The sequence below is a fragment of the Rhinatrema bivittatum genome, chromosome 4 (assembly GCF_901001135.1).
Source record: "Rhinatrema bivittatum chromosome 4, aRhiBiv1.1, whole genome shotgun sequence".
Classification (NCBI taxonomy): Eukaryota; Metazoa; Chordata; class Amphibia; order Gymnophiona; family Rhinatrematidae; genus Rhinatrema; species Rhinatrema bivittatum.
In genome coordinates this window covers 179,694,422-179,713,717 of record NC_042618.1, presented here as the reverse complement: position 1 = coordinate 179,713,717, position 19,296 = coordinate 179,694,422, and the positions used below count along the sequence as shown (strand labels likewise).

The 19,296-nt window shown below is 41.8% G+C and overlaps 1 protein-coding gene across 2 annotated transcripts in view; it reads right to left on the bottom strand.

Moving 5' to 3' along the window:
- ABCA5 (ATP binding cassette subfamily A member 5) overlaps nt 1-19,296 on the bottom strand; it is a 510,372-nt gene that overhangs the window by 128,569 nt on the left and 362,507 nt on the right. For both annotated transcript variants that reach the window (XM_029599288.1, XM_029599289.1), the window contains one exon: nt 10,314-10,388. In XM_029599288.1, the coding sequence (XP_029455148.1) occupies nt 10,314-10,388 (75 nt within the window). The remainder of the gene's footprint in view (nt 1-10,313; nt 10,389-19,296) is intronic.

Below are 19,296 nucleotides of genomic sequence, written 5' to 3'. Positions count from 1 at the left end.
TCTGTCGACAGGAGGAGAGAGGTCAGAGAGGAGGCCATCAGATGACTTGTCTTCCGAAGCCTCTAAAGAGCCTCCTCCCCAAAGATCAAAAGGATCCTCTTCACTGTCATAGACAGGGGATGGATTCCGAGATGCTTGGTCCTCGGCCAGAAGTAAGGGAACAGACTCCACTGGTTGTGAGCCTAGACCCCGAGGCCACGCCATACTTTGGGGGAGCATCCTCCTCCAAGTAACCATGGACTATCAGTGGACTAACTGGCAGTGCTCTGAAGCCTCAATGGGCGTCAATGCCATTGTGGGCACCAACACTGGTGATGGTGATTGTAGGGCACACATAAGTGCCTGCAGGGAGCCAAGCAGCGGCTCAAGTAGCAACGATGCCAGTCTCGGTGCCGTCAGTGCTCAAATGCTGAGGTCTTGCAGCATCTTCTCCATGACCTGTGCATTCGCTTCTCCAGCAAATCCTCAAAGATCACCAATGCCAGAATAGACTGGGATCCAGGAGGCATGACCAGATCCTCTTTGGATATTGGGACTGGTGGAGGCCCTAGCGAACCCCTAGGAACCATGGAGAACTAGAAAATTTCACCACCGGGTTGCTTCAGGAGCATCACAACCAAGGCTGATGCATCTTTGTGCTCGGTTCCGAGCATCAATGGGGACCGATGCAAATGCTACTTTGGCTTTCCTTGATGCTTGGCTTGGTCCTTCCCCGGTGCCGAGGCCGATGATGATGAACCCTATATCTTCAACCTGGAAGAGCTGGGCAATGGTCCATCTCCGGAGTCCCTGGCAGTCGCTGACGTCGATGGCTCTATGGCCATCAATGAGACTCCGAGATCCCTCGATGTCAATGCATCTGATGCTGTTGGGTGCCCGAAGAGTTAGTCAATTTTCTCCAAATGGGCCCAGGGTCTTTAGGGGGCATAAATATGCACTTGCAGCAACCCTTGATGTCATGCGATGCTCCCAGGCAGAGGACATAGCTATCATGGGGATCTGTAATAGACATCGTCCTCCCACGCTGGAACCCCAAAGATGATATGGCATCATGAAAGAAAAGGAACGCAATATCAAAATTGATGGTGGCGGCCATCGATGGCTTGGGAGCACCGAACGCACCATCGCCCCAGAGATCAGCAATGAAATGAAACTTAAAATGTTTGAAAAACCTACCTAGGGAAGTTAAGAGGAGAACTGAGGACCCCATGTCGACCCATCAATCCCAACGTATTTTTACAATGAAAACGTGAGAAAAATTCCTTTATAAGGAGAGAAAAAGTCAGAGACTCACTTAACCGTGGAAACACCAAGCTCTGCAGAAAAGAAAAGACTGAGGGAACCCTGCGTGGCCACATACTATAATGCATCCTGAGCATGCTCAGAGAGGCTCAGTCAAAGTTCTAGAAATTTTGACATAAGTTTTCCGTGCCGGGCTCCATCGGATGATGTCATCCATGTGTGAGGTCTGCCATCCTTTTTGTCCTTGGAGAAATTATTTTCAAATCTATATATGCCCTTTTCCAGTAAAATTCTACCCATACTTTGTATTCATAGCAAATGTTAACGTGAGAGCTGTTACATACTTTTCCTTTGAAAACAGGTGCAAAGACCATAGGTAAGAAGCATGTGTGGACTTTGCATCACTGAAGGGAGTTTGAATATTCCCACTTAAATTGTAAGAACAGCCCATTTTTTAACCTACTAAGTTCAGCTGTAATGTGAATTTCTGAGGGTAAATTTAGCTACTCAGGGGATGGAATTTCTCATGAGCAGGGATTTAAATGGATAAATCCCAATGTTAGCTTTTGAAAATTGACCCCTATGTGGCTAGAAGGGAGAGAATAAAACACTGGAAATTACAAGGCAAGAGAAAAAGAAAGCAGAAAATATGATGTGTCAGGAGACCAGAAGTAGACATGGTATGGCAGTTCTGAAGTATTGGTAAAGAAGAGCCTGGATGAACAAACAGTAAAAAGACTATGAAATAAGAGAGTTAGCAAAGGGAAGGGGTAGATTAGTTTGCTAAATCACTGAAACCGCAGATGTCAATAACATAGATCCATAGGTACCAACCAGAGATTACGGACTGGGCATGGAAGATTAAGGTGAGGATGACCAGAAGATGTGAAGGTTTAATGATAGCAATCTACTCACATTCATTAAGAACTTCATTTTAGTAGCTATTCTCTACAATAAATATCAAATTGGGGACATTTTTATGTACATATACGTGTACAAAAGTAATCCACACAAATGCTATTTATACTCAGCAACAAATATCAATGATGAATAGCTATATATAGTTATAACACTTTTTGCCCATATGTATTTATTTATTTTCATTATTTTCTCCAGTGAAGCACAGATGCAATGGTTGCTAGCTATACTGGTTTGACTGTGCACTGGAACAATTATCCAGTTGACTAAGATCATTTACCAATCTTATCTCTAATAAACTACGTTTGGTAAAAATGCCACATAAAGATGTATTACTTGCAACAATAACCCTCATACGGGAGCCCACTCTTAGTGTATAAGACGTGTATATTTTCTTTTTCACTTTAAATCCATGGGATTTTTAGCCCAATCCAAAGTGAATAGCTCACCATATATATTGAATAATCATCGGGTTTGTTGCAGTAGTGAACCCTAACCGTTTTTTCTTCTTCTTTTTGTTTTACTCTTTTTTTTGGTTTCTTATAATTCACAATTTTCTCTTATTTATAGAGTTCACACTTCAATTGATTTTTTATGTTCTTCACACAATACTTTTCACTGAAAAATATATCCACAGATAACAAAAAGCACTTATTGTGATGTTGAATCGTATTGCAACTCCATATGCCCTTCTTAAAACGTTCGGTTCTGTGCCGCAGTTTCGAACTTGAACTGCTTTCACCACAGTGCCCGACACAGCGTGTGTTTCGTTTAAAGAACTCGTCAGGGCGGCTCCATTTTTTGAAGTATACCAGAAATGCCAAGAGGAAGTTTATCCGCAGAGTAAAATTTGATTTGAAGCCCGAGCCTCTGACGAGTTCTTTAAACGAAACACACGCTGTGTCGGGCACTGTGGTGAAAGCAGTTCAAGTTCGAAACTGCGGCACAGAACCGGACGTTTTAAGAAGGGCATATGGAGTTGCAATACGATTCAACATCACAATAAGTGTTTTTTGTTATCTGTGGATATATTTTTCAGTGAAAAGTATTGTGTGAAGAACAAAAAAAATCAATTGAAGTGTGAACTCTATAAATAAGAGAAAATTGTGAATTATAAGAAACCAAAAAAAAAAAAAGAGTAAAAGAAAAAGAAGAAGAAATAACGGTTAGGGTTCACTACTGCAACAAACCCGATGATTATTCAATATATATGGTGAGCTATTCACTTTGGATTGGGCTAAAAATCCCATGGATTTAAAGTGAAAAAGAAAATATACACGTCTTATACACTAAGAGTGGGCTCCCGTATGAGGGTTATTGTTACAAGTAATACATCTTTATGTGGCATTTTTAACAAACGTAGTTTATTAGAGATAAGAACGTTACATTATTACCACGGTTTCCATCCAGTTGTTAAGTATTCAGGATTAAGATCATTTACCAACATCTGCTCCATAAATAAGAGCAGAGGGGAGAAAAGTCAGCTTATCTACACAGTAGTATAAAAAGCAGCACACAATGGGGCCATAACATGAAAGATTACAATCACTTAGCATGCATACTAAATAGCAGGCTAGTCACTGATGTGGTGAGTGAAAACTACACTAAACTGGGCAAGTGTGTGCATATTGTGTATATCATTAATTTAGTGAACTGGCTGCTAAGGAGAAATTACTACTTACTTGATAATTTCCTTTTCTTTAACGAAGCAAGTAAATCCACACCAGTGGGTTATTTACTTCTATCAGCATATGGAGACAGAGCAAAGCTGATGTGACGATATATATACCCCTGCACTGACATTAGCCTGCCAGTATTCTCTGCAAAAGTCAACTGTGGACAATTAAATAATACATGAACATAATTATTAACAGACAACCATTCAAGCACTCAGTTAACAGAAAAACACTGAGCTCAGACAAGGAGTGTAATATCACTAATCTAGTGACTGGATCTGACACTTACCAGTAATTCCCGGAAACACAGGAGGACAATGGCACCACCATCCCGCAACAGGACAATGGCACCACCATCCTGCAGCCAAGGGCGGGAAGATGGATTAACCTGTCTGCATTAAAGAAAATGAAATTATCAGGTAAATAGTAATTTCTTCTTTCTTAACATTCAGACAGGTTAATCCACACCAGTGGGATGTACCCAAGCTACTCCCAAACAGGGCAGGAGGCTGCCCTCGGTCCAATCAACACCGCATGTATGAAGGCTGCGTCCTCCCAGGCCTGCACATCCAGGCAGTAATGCCTGGAAAAGATGTGTAAGGAAGACACTGCAGCTTGGCGAATCTCAACGGGAGATAATCTAATCTTCGTCCATAATACTGCCAGAGCCCTAGTGGAATGAGCCCTAACCTGTCTAGGAAATGGCTGCGCAGCATCCACATACTTGGCCATGATAATCTCCTTAATCCAGTGGGTTATTGCAGCCTGCGATGCCAGCTCACCCTGTTTAATCCTACCATGGAGTATTAACAGCCAGTCCATCTTCCTGAGAGGTTTAGCAACCTCCAAATCCCTCATGATATGCCACTTGACATCCAAGGTCCGTAACAGGCAATATTCATCCATATCTCTCTCCCTGACCAGTGTCGGCAAGGAAATTGATTGATCCAAGTGAAAATCCAAGACCACTTTTGGCAAAAAAGACAGAACAGTTTGCAGCTGTACCGCCCCCCAGAATCACCTGCAGAAATGGTTCACGGCAAGACAAGGTCTGCAGTTTGGAAACTATGCTCAGAACAAATTGCCACCAGAAACACTGTCTTCAAAGTAAGTAACCTCAAGAAGAGGCTACACAGTGGTTGAAAGGTGGGATCCGCCAGAAAATTGAGAACCAGATTAAGACTCCACAAGGGCACTGGCAACTACAAGGGGGGATGAAGATGCTTCACCCCTTTTAAGAACTGGGCCACATCTGGATGGGCTGACAAGGATCCACCAGTCACCTGACCTCAGAAGCAGCCAAGAGCCCCCACCTAAACCTTCAAGGAATCAACTCATTCTGCAAAAAATCCAAAATGAGCAGGATCTTATCCAAATGAGGATGAATGCCTCGTTCCTCACACCAAGCCTCAAACACTCGCCAAACCCGAACAAAGGCTAAGGAAGTGGAGACCTTTCACACTTGAAGCAAGTTGGAAATCACTGCGGTGGAATATCCACACTTCAGCAACTGAGCCCTCTCAAGGGCCATACCATGAGACAAAATCGAGTTGGATCTTTGTGAAGAATAGGCCCCTGCCCCAGTGGACCAGTAATCAGAGAGAAGACTCCACTAGGAGCCTCTACAGAACTGCATACCATGGCCTCCTGGGCCAATCTGGAGCCACCAAAAGCACCAACCCCGTGTATCTCTCGATCCTCCAAATCACTCCTCCCAACATGAGCCATGGGGAAAAGGCATATAGAAGCTTGCTTTCCGGTCACTCTTGCATGAGGATATCAATGCCCAAAGACCTCAGATCTCTCCTGCAACTGAAGAAGCAATAAATCTTTGCATTGTGTGATGTTGCTAGCAACTCTAGAACGGAAGGCCCCAGTGGCCCACTATGAGCTAGAATGCTTTGTTTGACAGTTCCTGTTCTCCTGGATCCAGACTCTGTCTGCAGAGAAAGTCGGCTCTTACATTGTCTTTTCTTGCAATGTATGAGGCTGAGATCTTCTAAAGTTGTACTTCTACCCATTCCATGAGTTGGGCTATTTCCTGCGACATTTGCTGATTGTTGGTTCCTCTCTGGCAATTGATGTAAGCCACCATCATTGCATTGTCCAACATCATTTGGACTACTTGACCCTGCAGAGGTCAATGAATCGCAAGCATGCCAACTGAATGGCATGGGTTTCCAGGCGAATTATGCTCCACAGAGACTCTTCTGTGCTCCAGCGCCCCTGCGCTTTCATCTCCTGACAGTGAACCCCAAACCTGGAGGCTCGCATCCATCATGAGTATTAGCCAGTTCAGTGTTCGAAGGGAATGCCCTTCCTTAGATGATCCACTTGCAGCCACCATTGCAGTTGTTAAGTGAAGCCTGACACTGTGGACTCCAATGTTCAAGCAGTGAGCACTGAAGAGGACACATATGCGCCCTTGCTCATGGAATCACCTCTAGGGTTGTTGCCATCAACCTGAGCACCTGTAGGTAAGACCATACCATTGGGCGTATTGTTTCTGTCAATAGCCGCACCTGCATCATCAGTTTCTGAATGCAGCTCTTCAGTAGGAACACGGAGATACTCCAGTGCCTAGGATGGTTGCAGACTGCTCTTGGCCAGGTTCACCACCCAACCTAGTTCCTGTAGCAAGGAGATCACCTTGCGCAAGACCTGAAGGCTCGCTTTCATACTCTTGGCCATAATTAGCCAACCTTTCTCAAAACTGCCGCTATCACCACCATGACCTTGGAGATGGTTCTAGGCATGGTGGCCAAGCCGAAGGGTAGTGCTTGAAACTGATAATGTCGCCCCAAAACAGCAAAATTCAGAAACCGTTGATGCTCCAGCTGAATGAGAAAATGCAGGTATGTCTCTGACAAATCCAGACATGTAAGAAACTTCCCTAACTGAACTGCCATTATCACAGAGTGTAAAGTTTTCATGCAAAAACGAGTCACCTGCAAATGACAGTTGACTACCTTGTGATCCAGGATGGGGGCGAAAGGAAGTCTCCTTCTTGGGTACAATGAAATAAATGGAATATCAGCCCGTATTTACTTGTGACATGGGCAGTGGGATCATGTCCCGCAGGCTGAGGAACCTTGACAACATACACTCCACTGCTTGTCTCTTCTGCAGAGAGGTGCAGTGAGACACCATGAAAACATCCCGAGGAAAGCTGAGAAACTCCAGAGCTTAGCCATCTCATATTACCTCCAGAATCCACTGGTCTGATGTGATCTTGACCTACCTCTGATAAAAAAGAGAGAGACAACCCCTTATCTCCTGTTCCCGGGGGTGGGTCAGCTCACTTTCATTGAAGGGGCACCACCACCTGTGCACCGTCTGGGCTGCTTGGGACAAAAAGACAGACCTACCCAAAGACAAAGCCCTCTGAGAAGCCGCTCCTCTGTAGGGTCAAAAGCGTCTCAAACCCCTAGCACAACCTGTCACGAGAAATGAGTGCGGCGCCTCTTTTTTATCCTCTGGTAACTGAGGAACCTGGGACTCACCCCACTTATTATTGGCCATTTTTTCCAACTCACTCCAAAATAAGAGTGATCCTTTAATGGGCAATTTCATAAGATTAGACTTTGAAATTGTATTGGCCAACCAATTCCTCAGCCATAGCTGACGTCTGGCTGCTATCACCGAAACCACCCCTCTGGCTGAACTACGGACCAGGTTGCAGCCCGCATCTGTCAAAAAGACAGCTGCCGATTCCATCACTGTCCTGGAATTCAAACAAAATTCATAGACTTTCTGAGAGAGAAGCAGGCAAGTGCAAGCCACCAGAGAGCAGCAAGAGGCTATCCGAAAATCCATTGCCATTACCTCAAAGGCCTGCTTAAAGTAAGCCTCAATTCTCTATCCTGTGCATCCTTCAATGATGCTCCTCTTCTGCAGGGATAGTTGTCCGCTTGGTGATGGCACACACCAGCGCATCCACTTTCGGAAAGCTGCTGGACGCAGGGGGTACAGTGCTTCCAAGACTCATGCCCCTTTAAAATTAGCTTCCGGGGTGCCCCATTCAAGATCAATCAATTCTTGAATAGCATCCATTAACCCGCTGTCGGATGCGGGTTAAATAGGTGCTAATCCACCCCCTAATGCAATAGGGGGATTAGCGCCTATTTAACGTGCGTCCGACGCGGAGTGAATGAGTTAGCGCTCATCACATGCAAATGCATGTGAATGAGGCTATTACTCGTTCACTCCACATTCAAAAAAATAAATGTGCGTCTCAGACGCACATTTATCACTCAGATATTAACGCCTGCCTGGAGCAGGCGTTAATATCTGAGTGATAAATGTGTGATAGAAGAAGTACAGAAAAGCAGAAAAAAATGCTTTTCGGTACTTCTTCAATTAAAAAAATAAAATAAAATACCTCAGCAGACCGCCGAGTAATGAAGACCGATGCCGGTAAACTCGCCAAGGCGTTCATTTTCATTACTGGCAGACGGCCGGTTATGAAAACCGACCCCGAGTCAGCACCCGCTTTCCGCAAAATTTATTGCGTCGGCCCCATAATGTAGAAGAAACATGATGCTTTTATAAAGAAATCAAAATGTGATTTTTCTTTGGTTCAGACCTGGAATCAGCACCCGGCACCTCCAGCATTTTCAATGGCTGGGAGATCAGAGCCGGTAATGCATCTCTGAAAGAAACACAACATTGTTCTATATGGCTCCAATCCCGGAGGAATTTCCCCATCCTCTAGGGAGTAAAGATCACCTTCATCATCCACGCCATCTGGGTCCCTATCGGTGTGACCCATAGCAGGTCTAGACGTACTCCAATGCTTACCTGCAGTACCAGGCGTGAGGGGATCCACAGCCTGTGATCCTGAGCTTTTAAGTTTGACCAGGGCTACCGACTGCACCTGAAGAAAGGACTGCAGTCCTTGAAAAAAATTCCACCCAAGAAAAGGCAGCAGGATCCATACCAAAACCAGGGGGCGCTGATCCTGTGCCCACTGAGATGACATTCCCTGCAAGACGAACCAGTTAGGGGAGTCCCCTGAGATGACATTTCCTGCGAGACGAACCAGTTAGGGGAGTCCCTAAACTAGGCAAAACATCTGGCAGTTGCTCCTCTGGTCCCCGTTGGCATGCTGGGAAGGGCTGGGCTCAGCAAAATCAGTCGGAGACAACTCTCCCTGAGCCTCCAAGCTGTGCTGACACAAGTTAGAGTGGACGCAAGGCTGTGGTGCCCAAACATGGCAAGCAGCATAAAGGGTAAGGCACTTAGGATTTTTTTTTGCTATCAGCACCATGGATAAAAACCTGCCAGCAGCATGCTCCCAAAAGCGTCTGACAATTGTGCACCCAGCTGCATGCCCACACAAGTGAGCCTAGACAGACGCTTAAAAAACAAGCTCTGTTCAATAAGCATACACTACGGACGCCCAAAAAACTAGGCGCCCAATACATGGTCCAGGTAGGTGCCAACCCGAGCAGCCACCTAAGCATCCACTCGGGCGCACAAACACAAACAGACGTCAGACACTGTTTCGCGGCAGACTTGTGCGTAGAAAAGCACACAAACGTCACTGCGGCCTACCACACAGCGTCTAAGCAATGCCTGAGAATGGGGCCTAGCCAAAATGGCTGCTCAACCCGCCACGACTCCCCAAGCTCCTCCGGAGACAGGAATGGACATCGGATCGGCGCACCAAGCTCAGAGACTAGAAGGGGAAAAATTAACTCCCCTTGTTTTACTTATTTATATATATTTACTCTTTACCTGAGCTCAACCCATCCTGGCCGAGTACAGTCTAGGGCTGCAGTGGGAGAAGGCAAAGGCCTTTACTGCCGCAACTGGCTTCCTGCACCCGCTAGCCTCTCATCTGTTTATCTCTCTACAGCTAAGTTCACACTGGAAAACCAGCTACTGGACTGAGGCACTCTACTAAGGAGGGATCCGCAGATATCACCTCAGGAAAACTTGACTAAGGGAGGGACCTTAAGGTATCACCACAGGAGAGCGGGGAGAATTAATTTCCTTCTCCTTTTTCCTTCTAAATTTTTTTTTAAAGCAATCCCCAGCAGGGAGATGCACATCCACCAACTGCTGGAGATGGAGAATACTGGTGGGCTGATGTCAGTGCAGGGGTATATATATATATACTGTCACGTCAGCTTTGCTCTGTCTCCATCTGCTAGTAGAGGTGAATAAACCACTGGTGTAGATTAACCTGTCTGAATGTTAAGAAATGCAAATTTCAGCGTGTGCAGTAAAAAAAAAAAAAATTATCGTATTGTTTAGTGACTTGGCACCAATGTACTAAAAATAAAATAAAATCCTACAATTTTGCTTTAACATTTATAAACTCTTTAATACAGGTTAACCAGTTTATGTGAACACTGAGAATTTCAATCAACAGGACTACAGACTAAATATGCCACTGGTTCTAGTTTTCTAGGTTATGAGGTTTAACAAATGCTACCCCTTTCAAATATATTCAATCTCTGGAGCTCTTACCGATATAACAGACACCAGGAGTCTGTCCCAGGAGTTATCGTGGTTTTCATGGCTCGGTGTACTTTTCCATGATATCTGGAAATGTGATGACATACACAAAGGTTATAGACTAATACTGTGTTGCAGGTTTTCTGATTTGAAATGACGTTCCCTTTCTGTACTTCATCATTACTGACTTTCTCTTTGAACAAGCTAAACAAAACAGCCACATATGTAAGTGAAGTCATCTGACAGCGCTGTGTTGGGTGCTGCTCTCTCCTGGCTCAGAATTTGATTAAATCTTTCCTGAGCTTGCATGGGGCTTTCTATGATATCGCTGCTGTGTGCTCTCCCTCAGTTTAAAATTGTCCGTTTTGCGAACAGTTGGGTTAACTGACTCTCTCCCAGATCACTGCAACTTTAGGATATAAATTCAATTTAAAAATGATCTGGGAAAACAATTTACCACAAAACAGTAACATTAAACATTTTCATAGTGTTAAAGTAAAAAATGTTTTTTAAAGTCTCGTGAAGAAACTTCATCAGAGAAAAAATGTAAAAGTCCTTTTAAACTCTGTTCAAAATGTAACCATAAAATGTCCATAAAGGACCAGATCATGATATGACAAATTGTGACCCTTATGGGGACCCAATTGCAGAGATTTGAAATTGAGATATGAGTTATTGAAATCCAAAGAAAACTGAGCAAATAGAGATAAAAACCAGAAACTTTTTCCTTCATTGGAACACTTGGGAAGCAGGAAACTTTATAAATCGCATAAGAGAAAATTTCTCAGCACAAGCAGATTCATCGCAGAGAAGTAAGCGCTGAAGGAGCATAGCGCCAAAAGAACACTGGTGTCAAAGGATCATGGCACAGAAAGAGTGTTGGCACCAAAATAAACATGGCACCAAAAGAGCATCAGTGTTAAAGGATCACAACGCTGAAAGAGAAAACATGGCGCCAAACCATCCAGGACGCTGTAGATGCCTTTTCTACTGATTGGCAAATTTTCAACTTTTGAACTTTATGATACAGACACATGTGTTGCCACAATTTTTGCCAGATTATTAGCCCCTGATGAAGGAATATTTTTTCGAAGCACGAATCGTGTTGAGCTATTGGGCTCTCTGTCTTCAGCTTCACACATCAGAAAGGCTTCTAATATGGGCATATTTTAAAGCATTCTAAGATTCTAAGATAAGTGTCTGCATCAAACACATTTTTTCATTGAAGACTTTAAATGTATTAATAAAAAAATATATAAAATAGACCAATGATTACAAGCAAATCGGGTTTTGGTCACTTCAACGGTCACTCTAAGTGAAAAAGATATTGGTTCACTAACCAAATTTAAGTGATTTTTAAACCATCCCGACTTTATATGAGGGTCACAAAAAGAAAAAAGAATTTTGGCTTATGTATGATTAGTCCTGTTATATGTGGTTTCTGTTTCATATACGCCAAACCATCATGGGCACAAGTCCATTCAGGCCAACAAAACCAACACAGAAACAATAAAAGAAGAAAATACTAGTATGAAAAAAGATCAAGTGGAAGCAGTTTAGGTTCTCCCCCACAGCAAGAACCAGAAATCCATTCATCAGATAGAAAGAAGCTATTATCTATAGCACCCTACTAGAATGCCACTCCATTGTCGCAAAACTTTGGATGGACTTTGTGAATGCGTACATGGCAAATTTGGAAAAATGTTGGAAAACAACAAAGAACATTCATTCTCCAGCCTATTAATCTCCAAAGAGAAAGAGAAAAGAAAAACATTACACAAAGAACCAGTAAATCAAGCTAATGATTACTGAGACACAGCAACAATTTCAAAAGATACATTAAGCTCCAGATATGCTCTGGCATACACAGATATACCATCTCATCCATCTCTAGAACCACCAAAGAATCAGTAGTCACAATTTATCCAGCATTTTTGCAAAAATATTTCAGAGATATATAAATTCAATCTGGAGGAAGACAACATTAAGTCCAAAGTGTATCGGGGCGCATGCAATTTATACCACCAAAGCAATTCAAAGCAGTGTCAATGCATGAAGCATTACTAGATGTGCAAAATAAGATGTGGAAGATGATTTTTTTTCAAGTGCTCCAGTAGCAAATAAAGTTAAAAAATGTTCAGTATATTAAAAATACAACTACCACATGACTCATTCAAGGTTAGGTGCACATCAAATTCAAATTGTCCAATTTATACATAACAACCCCCCAAACTTTGAAGAATTTAGAATATTTTTAACATCAGAGCAACAAATGTCTTTCAAAGATGTTTTAATTAACACAAATGATTACATGACAAGATCCATATATGATTCATGTGATACAGCTTCAAGAACAACAGCCATAGCAATATAAACTAGAGTGGTTGAAAGCATCAGGACTCAGGGAGGATATACATGAGAAATTAGCCTCCATGCCCTATACAGGTAAAAACTTATTTGGAGACGAGGTTAAAGAGGTAGTAGAATAGATTAAAGACCTGAATACAACTCTACAATCTCTGTCCACATTACAAATAAACCAGTCCTCACAAATAAGATATGATCAACAATATTAAAGAAAACCATAGGATGAATCATAAATGGATCTTGTCATGTGTTTAATGCATTCTTTGTATTAATTAAAACATCTTTGAAAGACATTTGTTGCTGGGGATGGGGGAGCCTATTCTAACAGGATGGGCTCCAACTTAACCAGAGTGGAACCAAGCTGCTGGCACTAACCTTTTAAAAGGAGATAGAGCAGCTTTTAAACTAGATATCAGGGAAAGCTGACAGTCACTCAGAGGGCATAGTTCAGAATGATGTTTCTTTGAAGGCTACCAACAAAAGAGGTAAGTTAGGGCATCCCGATAAGAGAGGTTGCAATAGATGAAAAGTAGCCCAGGTGCTTTTAAGTAAAAAGCAGACAGAGCAGAAAGATTCTAAATAAGCCTTTCAATTTATAAGCAGGTTGTTAATACAAAAAAAACCATACTTTGAAATGTCTGTATACAAATGATAGAAGTCTAAAGAATGAGATGGGAGAATTAGAATGTATAGCACTGAATGAAGAGGTAGATATAATTGGCATCTCAGAGCCCTGATGGAGGAAGGATAACCAAAGGGAAACTGTGATACCAGGGTACAAATTATATCGCAATGATAGGATGGATCAAATTTGTGGAGGGAAGCGCTATATGTTAAAGAGGGCATAGAGTCAAAAAGGATAAATGCACTATTGAATCTTTAAGAATAGAAATTCCAGGTGAGAAAGGGATTAGAATAGCAGTAGGGGTGTACTACTTTCCACCTGAATGAATACATGATGAAATGCTAACAGAAATTAGGGAAGCTAACAAAATTAGCAACACAGTAATAATAGATTTTCAATTACCCCAGTATTGACTGGGTAAATGTCACATCTCTAAGTTCACTTAGAGAATAGCCACTGCCATTAGCAATGGTAACATGGAATAGACTTAGTTTTTGGGTACTTGCCAGGTTCTTATGGCCTGGATTGGCCACTGTTGGAAACAGGATGCTAGGATTGATGGACCCTTGGTCTGACCCAGTATGGCATTTTCTTATGTTCTTATCAGGACATGCTAAGGAGGTAAAGTTTCTAGATGAAATAAATTATTGCTTCATGGAGCAGCTGGTACAAGAACCGACAAAAGGGGAAGTTATTTTGGACCTAATCCTTAGTGGAATGCATGATTTGATACAAGAGTTAATAGTGCTGGGGCCATTTGGCAATAGTGATCATAACATGATCAAATTTAACTTGATAACTGGAGGGAGGAAATTAAGGAAAACTACTATAAGAACATTTAATTTTCAAAAGGGAGACTGATAAATTGAGAAAACGATTAGGAAAAAACTGAAAGGAGCAACTGCAAAAGTTAAGAGTTTACATCAGACATAGATGTTGCCTAAAAATATCATCTTGAAGCACAAATCAGATGTATTCCACACATTAAAAAAGGTGGAAAGAAAACCAAACGACTATTGGCATGGTTAAAAGGCGAGATGAGAGAGGCTATTCTACCCAAAAGACCATCTTTCAAAAAATGTGTGGGAAATATGCGCTTGCCAGCAAGCCATTTCAGGGTTTAAACACTTAACTTCCCTTCTCCCTGAACTTTGCCTGAATAAAAGCATCACTTGTGCTTAAGCCTCTCTGCCTAGGAAAGGATACCTGACATCATGTATTTCTCTGGCTTGTGCTTAGCCCTGAATTCCTGGGGGAGTGGCTGGGTGTTCCCTAGTCAGAGGCAGGACAAAGTCAGAAGGTATAGATTTCAGCAGCCAATGAAATGATCCGTGCACACCCCCTGAGCCAAAGCCAATAGTGTAGGGACTCGTCTGTTGCTATGGGAAAGTAGCCAATCATGTAATGATACATCATCTGCCTTTGTATGAATGTACAATAAAAGGAAGAGCCTCGTGAGGGCTCAGCACTTTTTTCCCTTCTCTTCCTGTCTGCGATGAAAGCTGTCTCAAGTGTGTTCCTTGCCTCCATACTCTACATCTGGTGAGCCCGACCGTGATGATAAACTCCATGCTCATTTCGGCTGGTCATAGCCAAGGTACGTACCGTTCAACAGATGTGCAATCGTAATATTTAAAAAAAAAAAAAAAAAAAAGTACTTCTTAGTAATTTTTAAAGTATTTCTCAGCAAGTTTGTTCCCCACACTCGTGAGCATGGGCAATGATTTGACTGTACAGCAGAGGCTACATGCCAGGGAGCTGCAGCAAATCATCAATAATCATTATTTCATCACCAGAAGAAAAATAGCGCAAGTCAGCCTGGGGGACTTAGAAAAATTAATAAGTGAAATAGCTTGCCGTTGCCCTTGGTATTCCATGGAGGCGGGAACTCTAAATACCCAGGAATGGATTTCAATCGGCAATTGTCTTCATACGGCTCCCAGAGCTCCCATAAAGCAAAGATTAATCTGGCAAAAATGCACAGAGGCCATCGAACACATAGAAAAAAAAAGTTTAAAGACAGCAGTTTCAAACCATGTGCTTTTAGAAGCAGGCAAACTCAATCAGAATACCCTTCCCCCATCTTATGCTCAGTCTCCCTCAGAGACAGCAAATTCTTTGTATCAGCTCTCCATACCCACACCCAAGCCCATTCACACTTCTTTAGAAAAGCAACCCTTGAGAACAATAGAGCCACAACCTGGCCTGGGTGGGGTGATTAGCATTGAACTTCAGCAGAAAGAAAACCTTACAGAAAAAGAATTGTTGGAAGGACTTCAAGCCTTCCCCATCACAGAAAAGAACCATGAACAAAGGGGGACAGAAAATGAAATAGAACATCTGGGGACACACACTAACATGGCTCCTGTGGCTTCCTCTGCGTCCGCCTCAGAGAAAAGGCCCCAGGAAACTGAAAACACTGAGGTCAGAAAAACTAGCCTTCCTCCATCTTGCCTGCAACCCCCTTCCCCCACCAACCACTCCCTGTACCCCCATTTGCCATTGCCTGAGACAGTCATTAATTCTGCATCACCAATTTGTCCAGGTAAATTACCATCTCAAACCACTGCTCCCGGTAACAATTTATGTGCCGTGGTCAGCATGGGATTTCATCTAGAACATGGAAATCTCACAAGAGAGGAATTATTGAAAGGGATTCAAGCCTCTCCTATTACAAAAGGGATTAAAGAGCTGGGTGTGGCAGCAATAGAGTTGAGTGCCATGAGAAGTGGCTATGCCCCCAGGTCTTCAAAGAAATCAGCGTGTAAGACCTTGGGCCAGGCAGCTACACTCCTGCGTTACAAGCAAAGAAAATATCAATATGAAAAAAAGGATTTAATTAGACTCCTGCGTTACAAGCAAAGAAAATATCACTATGAAAAAAAAAAAAATGGTTTCTCTTAACAAACAGTACTGATTTGGAAAAAAATGGTTTCTATTAGTCTTTGAATTCAGTTACAAAAAATCTGCATACTTTGAGAGTATTTTCCCCCACAAAGTGAATGGAGAACCTTATGTTAAAACTGTACTGAAATTTGAATATACTGTATAAATTACATGTGAAAGTTTCCCTTTTGCAAAGTTTATTTGGCTCACATTTAAAATGACTCCATTCCTCTGAGATTTAAGTTTATAAGCAATTGCTTGAATTGCCAGTGCACAGATTTTTATTGTAATTCTCCCTTTCAGGACAAAAGTAAATTAAAATAGTATCTGTCTGCAAGGAATCAGCAAGTCCTTGCCAAGCCATTGTCTATGGTCGATGTTATCAATTGTTAAACAATGCTATCTTTAAGTTCCTATTGACTGAAGGATTAACTCCTTGGGTGCAGTTCTTTTCTTTTGAGAAACACTGCTCCTCCCCCCCTTTACTGTAACTCTTGCTTGCCACTCATGGGGGAGGGAGGGAGAACTTTTGAAAAGAAAAAAAACTGGACTTAGTACTGCAGTTTCTCTCTCTAGTTTATATATGTTATAACTCAGACAGATTAATAGTAGTTACAGTCACTTTAGCGTGCAGCAGACAGAGCAGAGCAAACAGCGTGTTTAATTTCCTATTCTAATAATTATATGAAGAAATTCTATTCTGATACTCCACATTGAATTTAAGCTCAGAGTATTATTGATTGCAACCTGGAACAATAGTTGCAATCTATAAAGTAATGATGGTGTCTCCACTAGGAGGCGCTATGCTATTCTACCAGTTATATTATATTATTGTTTTAATAATTCTGTTGTATAATAGTTTTTATTTTTCAGACCTACAGACCTTCTGTATTGAGGACACTTCAGTTTTATTTTCTTTTTCACAAATTTTTACAGAATTCTGAACCTTATAATTTTTACTGACAGAGGTTGCTACATATAAAGCAATCCCTCCCAAGCCTATTCTTGCAAATCCAAATTGATTTTATTAAATTGAATAATAGAATTGATTTCTTCAAGGTTAAAAAAGTAAGAAGCTCACTTTTATCCTTACCTTAGTAAATTTTTGCTGTATGCCAGTTTTTAATATTTTCCAGATTTACAGCCTTCCTGCCATGAGGAGATGTGAAGGTGAACACTTTGCAGTTTATTTTAACATTTTTCTAACGCCTTTTGACTTTTGATCCTTGATCTAATTTTGTTTTTGATAACTTTTTGATAAGATTTTTAGCTTAAATTATGTGTTATCTTTTGTCTGTCTTGATGCCAAGAAGACTATGAATGAATATTTGCAGAATGGATGAATATATGTCAGTTTTGTGTAAATGAATATTTGCAGGACATATGAATATGTGTCAGTCTTGTGTAACATATGTTTAATGTAATGTCTAATATACTTGTCATTTGTGATTACTGCAAATGACTTTTCCTTTAAATGATTAATTTACACTTATTGCTATTTTACTGAATGAAAATTGATCACTGCATAAAAACTTTCTTGATAATGGGGCTACCCTCTGTCCTGAAAACTGATAATGGCTCTATTTACTGCAGCCATTCCTTTGCATGAATTTTGTCAATAATTGAACATTAAATACTTATTTGGCATCCCCTACAACACCACAGGGCAAGCCATTGTGGAGAGAGCAATCATACCCTTAAGAGCTCTGGACCAAACAAAAAGAAAAAGGAGGGATTTCCCCCTAAGAAGGACTGGCTGAACAAGAACAAAGTATTGTTTTAAATCACTTTAAATCATCCAAACATTTCAAATTTAAGACCACAGCCATGAGTAATCATTATGGGACTAAGGTTAGTCACCCACAGCCATCAGTTTTGTATAGAATATTTAATGTCTGGTACGGTCCCGTCCCCTTATCAAAGGGACGAGGATATGTTTCTCTGCTTGCTTCCACAGGTATCAAGCCGTGGAAAGATGGAAAGGTGTCCAGGTCTACAGGACCCGATCCCCAACTTCTCCCTGAGCCTCCACAGCCCTCAGAAGGACAGAGACCGGACTCCTTGCAAAAAGCAGCACCACATGACCTGGGGACAGATCAAGGCCCTATCCAACCAATCTGCACAACTCTTTAGAACAGCAAGGCCTTGAGAAAACTCCAGAGAACTTATTAGCCGCTTTTTCTTGCCTGAATGCCAACTCATTAACAATTGTGTTCTGTACCCTCATCCTTTGCCTTATTTCTCCAGCTATGGCGATTTCAGAACAAGGACTCTGACAGAACAACATGTACATCCTCTGCACAGAACTTTTCACACCTGTTGAATCGAACAGACTGTTGGATCTGCACACACGTGCCAACCCATGCCTGCGGAGAAAGACTGATGCATGCTGTACCATTTAACCTTACAGTATGGACTAATTATCCTTTACAGAGAGGTGTTTTCATTAACTCTCCAGTTAATAATACCATACTACACATTGGTAGCCGTATTCAAGAGACTGCCGCTCTTTGTTGGGACTATGATACAGGGGATGGGAAGGGAATTCAGGTGGGAAATGTCCATATTGTAATTGAACTTTTGTATTAATCACTGAACACTTACATAATTATACCACATATGTATGCAATTGGCAGATTTCAGGATGTGCAGTGGGAGACCCAAGCAGGTACAGAAAGTATAGAGGGGATGAAGGATTTACCTTTTGTAGTTATATAGCCCAAATGATAACCAATGACATGTCCACTAATCTGTTAGGAAACATATGGATGTTATGTGGGCGTAGAGCATATATGTACATTTCCCCAAGATGGAGAGACAGATGCACTTTAGGCTCCATCCTCCCCTCATACTATGCAGTCAAAAATTTACCCAAAGCAAGGCTCCGTAACAAAAGGGAGGCGATAAATAATCCCATAGGAAAGTATACAGAAACTCAGATAGCTAGAAGCCTGTTTCCCCCAATGGGGACAGATATGAATTACAGAGACTTACACGTCCTAGCTAACCGGACGGCTGCCATATTTAATCAGACAGTCCATGCATTAAAACTACTCACAACAGAAGTCTCTCAGATTAGAGAAGTAGCATTACAGAACAGCTATACCTTAGAAACCA